Source organism: Morone saxatilis, unplaced genomic scaffold (genome assembly GCF_004916995.1).
Source record: "Morone saxatilis isolate NCDOM2014 unplaced genomic scaffold, NCSU_SB_2.0 Contig0, whole genome shotgun sequence".
Classification (NCBI taxonomy): Eukaryota; Metazoa; Chordata; class Actinopteri; family Moronidae; genus Morone; species Morone saxatilis.
Window position 1 is genome coordinate 2,474,713 of NW_023339650.1, and position 6,642 is coordinate 2,481,354.

Genomic DNA, 6,642 nt, shown 5'->3' on the forward strand with positions numbered 1-6,642 from the left:
GGCTGGTCACAATAAAAGGCCACTGCGTGACCCCATACTGGTTTAAATCTGATTCCTGTGTGTCAGGGTACCTGGAGTCATTCGAGGAGAGCAGGGCTCAGGAGCAGGAGAAGATGTCACAGAGCCAGGAGAACATCGTCTCCCTCCTGGAGCACTGCAGCAGGGTGAGGAGGAAGGGGAGAGGCAGAGAGGGGAAGGAAGGGAGGGAGGGGTAATGGTAAGAAGGAAGGAATGCTAGATAAAAGAAAGATGAAGTAAATAGCGTGTGTGTGTGTGTGTGTGTGTGTAGAACATGTTGCGGCTACGTCAGGTGGACACAGTGACGGCCAGTGAGCTGAGGAACATGCAGGAGGTGCTGGTCAGCAAGGAGACGGAGGTGGTCCAATCAGAGAGCACCGCCAAGGGACTGACAACCGGTTCGTAATACACACACACACACACACCCAGTAAAGTATACCTTCTTTAAAAAAACGGATATACCATCATAGCACTCTGTACCCGCACTAACGCCCCCCAGAGTCCCAGCGTCTGCAGCAGGACCTGGAGAAGGTGCAGCAGCTGGAGGGGAAGATCACGGGTGAGCTGAGCACCCTGAAGGAGCGCGTCAGCACCATGGAGTCTGAGCTGCACACCTACCGAGACCTGGACACCCTGAGGCACACAGGGGAGGAGAAGAAAAAGGTAACCGTAGCGAAAAGTTGTTTTCTATATCTTATTTGTAGTCCGACCTAACTTGTAGTCTAACTCAGTGTGTTCCTCTGGCGCAGAGACTACAGGAGGACCGCGTGTCGCTGACTCAGCGTCGGGATTCATTCAAACAGCTGTTGGACGACATGAACCAGAAATATGAAGCTCTGAAGACCAAACTGCAAGAAAACGAGACTCATGCTCAGGTCAGAGCATTTCACACTGTGCTTAGAAAAATCACTGTCACTATACAGTAGGACGGAGACTACTGATTATTGTCATTATTGATTCATCTGCGCATTATTTTCTAGATTGATTTTAGATTTGGTCAATAAAATGTCAAAAAATAGTGTTAAAGGTGTCTTTAAATGTCTCGTTTTATCAGTTCGAAACCCCAAGGAATTCATATATATATATATATATACTGTCCAAGCCCAACCCGACCTACAGCTGCAGTTTGGGGCCCGAACCCGATGGGTCGTGTCATTAAAGCTCTGTTCCTCCCACACTAATCTTGTGTTTTCTTCCTGTGTTTCAGCTGGCTAACCTTGAGAGGAAATGGCAGCACTTGGAGCAGAACAACTTCGTAATGAAAGAGTGTATCCTTCTGAAATCTGTCTTTACCTCTCTATGACTTTGTCCTGGAGCGTTGCCACTCATCCCCTCTAAAGATAAGTTCTGTGATGTATGTGATTTGTCCCTGTGGGTTTACACCAGTGATCTTTGCCTTAACCGCAGCATCAGTCATCGCCTCGAAATCTCAGGAGAGTGACTACGACTCAGTCGCCAAGAATGTCTTCCAACAAGTGTCAGAGTACAACAAGAGTCTCATAGAGTCCCTGCAGAACAACAGGACTTAACAGGACATGTGTAAGACACCCGCAGTCTGAGTACACGGTTATCACAACCCCTTTCAGTTAATGGCATCATTAGGTGGATCAGTTTAATGCTGATCCCGAACAAAGTGCCTGTTTGCTTTTGAGAGCGCTCTGTACGAGACACATTCTGCAGTTAGTTTTCTTTAAAAAGTTACCCCTCAATATTGTATTTTGCCGGTTAGACCGTAGCAGCTCGCTGTCCTTGAAGAAACAAAATGAGTCTTATTTCATCAAAGTTTGTATTTAACTGCTGAATTTTGTATTTAAATGTACAGGAGCTTCTGCTGCATTCCATGTAGGTTCCTGTAAGCGTAGCTTCGCAGTGCTCTGACCATTTGAATAAAGAGGTTCTGTGAAAATTCCAATAAAATGTCTAAATTTTGTATAATTGCAAATATTAGCCAATGGGAAGCCAGCTGCTCAACAGCATCTATTTAAGGTAAATCTGTCGTCTCACATTATCACATGGCTGTGTTTTCTGCAGTGGTGGAACATATTGGCAGGAGGGATGAGTTACACATCCATCAACATTTGTGCTTGTACAGGTTTGAACCCACACAACGTATGACGAGTTGTTGGTATTTCTGGTATTAAGTTATTCTATAATCCATCACTAATTCACCCACGACTCAGGAAAAAGCTTTCAGACCAAAGATTCACACCGACACCAAACACAACGCTGCAGCGGTGTGAGCTGGTTGTCTCAGCTCGACTCTTGCCGGCTGATGGCGTTGCTGCAACTCAGTTTGTCAGATCTCCAGTGGGCTGGTTTTAGAACGCAAGACCCGTCACCTGTTTCGACAGCCAATCGGCTTGCTGCAAAGTCAGCTGGTCAAGCCTCAAAATTGACCCACGCAATCATGGATGGAGTTTTCCTCAATAAATAGCAACTGTAGCGAGTAAGTCATCATCCTCATTTTATATCTTAGGATGCTACAACGTATATCCAGCTACAAAAAAAGAAGAGTTGTTGCTATGGAGACAATATCATCTGGTCTTGTTGCATTGGTGTGAACCGGCAGGTTTCAGTGTGTGGAAGTTGCAAGCTTCATGTTGTTGTCAGTCTTTGGTCTAAACTGGATGACACTTTTCCCGCCATAAAAACAAACTGCTCAAAAATGTTCACTTCAAAGAATTCACTTATCATTTTTATATTTATTGCTTTTAATTACAGGAAAAAAGACATCAACAATTTGCATAAAATCCAAATTCCGCTCTAGAAATATATTTGACCTTTCCAGTACAGAGATATCAAAGAGTACAGTAAACATTACAACTGAGGGCCGCGGGACCCCTTGCAAATGTACAGTACAGCATTTTTCAAACCATCAAGGTTAACAAAACTACACTTGGGTTGTTTGGTGCATCCTCGGTATGTACACTGGTCCACATCTGCTCACTGCTTGTGATCACTGGATCCAGAGCTCGGCAGGACCCTCGGATCCGCTTCAAGTGTCGAACGAAAGGAAGAACTTTCTGGGAAACAGTTTGACATAGTCCGATCTAACAGCAGTGTGTCTGAGGGTGTGCATCCTTTACACATTCACATCAAACACCACAGTCTCCACCACCGGCGCCCGTGACAGTCACTTTAAGCGTTCAGGGAAACAAGCACGTATGCATAGATTTTTAATTGAAATAATGCACTGACAGTAGGCAGACAAAACCACTAAAACAAGCAGAGCGTCCACAAAGCCCTGAAAACAGCCTGAGAGTCACACACACGCACACACACACACACTCCGCCCTGACCAGGAACGACACAGCTTGACAAAATGAGGCTGCGGAAGCATGAAATACCACCTTAATTAGAAAGTAGAATAACCTTAAACACGTGAGGAAATCTGATGGCTTAAAACAAAAATTGGTGGTCAAATGTCATTATCAGGTTCGTCAGATATCTTTCAGTTTTCAACAGTTCTGTGGAGAAAGAAACCCCAACATAGATTCCACATTCATTCTCTCCATTAACAAGTGTAGAAAAAGTCAGTAATTGCCTTCCTCAGTGTTTCAACGCAACACACATTCTGCTCTCTTATATAGGTTACCACGGAGCCAGCTGTGAACAGTTCACTCTTTAACAGGTGATCTGACACAAATACAGCCGTCAGATAACACAAACACATTAATATACCAAGAGTGCAGGAGAGAAATGTCTTCATATACATCAACCCTTGAGAAGTTAATCCACGGGACAGTTTGAAGCTGGCTCCTCCTTGTACACTGATGAAAGCAACGGCTGAAAATTCTGTCCTTAAAGCTGCAGTAGGTCATTTTTATAAAGATATTTTTTTGTCATATGCTAAAACTTTCACTATATCCTGACAGTAGTACACAAGACAATAATAATCTGTAAAAAAAAAAATCTGGTTCCTCTGGCTCCTCCTAGTTGCTCCTAATGGTATTTGCAAGAATTCCACCAGGCCTGAACAAAAACAACCAATCAGAGCCGAGAAAGATAGAAAGACACTTTGGGTTGGAGGGTTTGAAGATAGTTGACATTCACCAAAGCGTCCGTATTTCATGCCCTAGGAAAGATACTCAACAAACCTACTGCAGCTTTAAAAAAGGAAGCTCAACAATTGAAATCCCCATCAATACTAAACTGCTGTATTCTTAAAGCGTCAGTATGCTTCACACAAAGAGCTCTGTGAATTGTCTACAATCATAAATGCATGTCTGAAAATGTTCACTTTTAGAAACTGATCATCAGTTTTCGCTGCTACAGCCTTGCTTGTTCTGATGTGTTCAACATATGGTGGCCAACTTTAGATAAGTATTGCTGATTACTGAGTCATCATGTCACTGACTTTACACTATTCTTTAGCATCCTGTTAATGTCACCTGTGGCCACAGTTAAACAGAAGTTACATCTTGCTTTAATAAATAAATGGGAACGCCAAGCTAGCTACATCCATAAAAAAGTGAGACAGAAAACTGGTGAGTGTGGAGGAGACTGATGCAGCTGTACAGATGTTGTAAGTGGACTTACAGAAATAACACACTGAAATAAATTAGCATATTTCTTTAATTGACTTGAGTGTTAACTTTACTGCTCCTGACGAGCACAAATGCAGCTTCGAATGAAATCAACATCTGAGGGGCAGGAAGAACTGCCGATTGGTTAGGGCAAGACAAAATAACCCCCCATCCAATAAAATCCTGGTCCCGATTTTGATTGATTTTTGTTTCTTAAAAAACAAAACTACAAACACAGCAGGGAAATGTTTCTACATGTTCTGTGTAGATGAGTGACTTTGAGTGGATTGTTTTAGAGGCCTTAGCAGCTGTATATCCCCGCATTAGAACATCTGTAGCTTAAATCTCTTTCCATTTAGCTGTTTTTTTGCATCGTATTAAAATTGAATTCCGAATGAATCGATTTATGGCCCAGCTCCACCCCGCCCTACAGCTAACTGGCTAACGGGCTGAATGAAACTTTCAGGCTAACAAATGCGTGTAAACACATCATTCTTGGGGAGAGTTCAGGGCGGCAGGGGTATGAAACCGTTAACCTTTACACGGGGTTAGATTACACATTGTATGTTCTAGCTAGTTTGACACAAACGGAGGCCTGTAGAACCGTCGCAGTAGTGGTTAGAAATAGAGTCCAACATAGAATCTACCCAGGGCTTTTGAGTGTTTTCTGTGTACAAGTGGGAATTTTAGCCTGACTGTGTCTTTAGACTAAAATTCAGGGGGTCATAGTCAATCTGACTACTGTGAGTTTACTCAGCTGGGGTCGGGCTAGAATGAGTTTCTCTGCTGTTGTATTTCTACAGCATCTCTTTTCAAAAAGCTAGCCCTAAAAAGCTGTTCCTCACCTGAAATACTTCAATATTCTAAAACAGTCAAAATGCTGCATTAGCTGATTATTCCGCTTTTTCGTGTCGATTCTGAAAAAGAATAATTCTGTTCTAGTGCCGACTGTTATAGTGCACTTGTGTTCCTGCCTCGCTATAGTGCATTTCACTGAATAAAACTATTTTAAAAATGGAAAAAAATATATAGTTACAAAGCAGCAATTACCTTCCAACTAAACACATCAAGTGGCGACACACTTACACACAGTCAGCTTCCTTATATGAGAAGGTGTACATTCAAAAACCTTACAGCAAAACTGAAACAAACCTAAAATCCATTCTGCTTACATTACTTTTGATTCTTGTGTTTAATCTTTGAAAACTGCTGTACAATTCTGTCAGACAATAAAATCCTAGGTGAACAGTAATAATGAGGAAAAAGCATAAATACGCTATTTTAGAAATAAGGGTACAAGAACCATTTTCAGTTGAGACTTTTAAGTAAAAACAAAAAAATCCCCCAAAATCTCTGAACTTCCTAATAATTAAGTAATAAGTTAATCATATCCAACCCTCAGTGCAAAAATATCAAAAACAAACTGAAAGGGAAGGGGCCCGTGGTCACGTGGACTGTCGCTGTGCATGAGACAGTGAGTCATCTCCATGGGAACAAGGTTTTCTCAGGCACAAGTACTTAGGCTTTGTCCACCGAGCCTTTGGCAGGTCACTCTTTCTTTTTGAGTTGGGTTTTTTTTTGAGTTTTTTTTCCTGAAGTACACAGAAGCTTCAGTGCCCGGGGAGGAGCAGAGGACCATCGCCGTGGAAACGAGACCCAGAGGGACTCCTCTTCTTCTCTCCTTCAGTCGGCGTTGTCGAGTGCTTCTGAAATGTGGGAGGCTGTGTACTTTAACCGGAAGCCACCTGCAACACACGAGCAACCACATGCACACGTACAGAGATGCATCCAAACACACACAGGATATACAATCAGTGCACTGCTGGAAAAAAAGAATAGTCTGAACATGAATGCTGGGTTTAGCTTGGAATGACCTAAACATGTATTCTAACAACACATTTGTTCATGTACACTTTACATCGTTAGGCTCTCCTCCACAGTACCTTCAGCCAGCAGCTAACTGAACTGACAGTCACTGGTTTGCTATCACTTCATTTCTCAGTGAAAATAGAACTGCACATTTTTCAATGAGCATCGTGTCGGCTATGAATGTTGCCAGTTAACTGTTGCACTGCAGTGGGGGGGGGGGGGGGGGGTT

The 6,642-nt window shown here is 42.8% G+C and overlaps 3 protein-coding genes across 4 annotated transcripts in view; 2 read left to right on the forward strand and 1 right to left on the reverse strand.

The window, feature by feature from the left end:
• The window catches only part of ift74 (intraflagellar transport 74), a 12,683-nt gene extending 10,760 nt beyond the window's left edge, over positions 1 to 1,923 (forward strand). For both annotated transcript variants that reach the window (XM_035667398.1, XM_035667481.1), the window contains 6 exons: positions 67 to 164; positions 290 to 416; positions 518 to 681; positions 768 to 893; positions 1,226 to 1,286; positions 1,432 to 1,923. In XM_035667398.1, the coding sequence (XP_035523291.1) occupies positions 67 to 164; positions 290 to 416; positions 518 to 681; positions 768 to 893; positions 1,226 to 1,286; positions 1,432 to 1,547 (692 nt within the window). In that variant the 3' untranslated portion in view covers positions 1,548 to 1,923. The remainder of the gene's footprint in view (positions 1 to 66; positions 165 to 289; positions 417 to 517; positions 682 to 767; positions 894 to 1,225; positions 1,287 to 1,431) is intronic.
• Positions 1,924 to 2,691: 768 nt separating this feature from the next.
• On the reverse strand, positions 2,692 to 6,291 carry LOC118332549 (zinc finger CCHC domain-containing protein 2-like; the record flags this gene model as incomplete). The annotated part of the gene is given in 1 exon segment (XM_035667938.1): positions 2,692 to 6,291. A coding segment is annotated over 1 exon segment (64 nt), but the record flags the coding sequence as incomplete, so codon positions are not given.
• A 133-nt stretch (positions 6,292 to 6,424) lies between these two features.
• LOC118324123 (zinc finger CCHC domain-containing protein 2-like) overlaps positions 6,425 to 6,642 on the forward strand; it is a gene marked incomplete at its 3' end in the record, with an annotated part of 3,785 nt that continues 3,567 nt past the window's right edge. The window contains exon 1 of the mRNA XM_035656276.1: positions 6,425 to 6,451. Within this exon, the coding sequence (XP_035512169.1) occupies positions 6,425 to 6,451 (27 nt within the window). The remainder of the gene's footprint in view (positions 6,452 to 6,642) is intronic.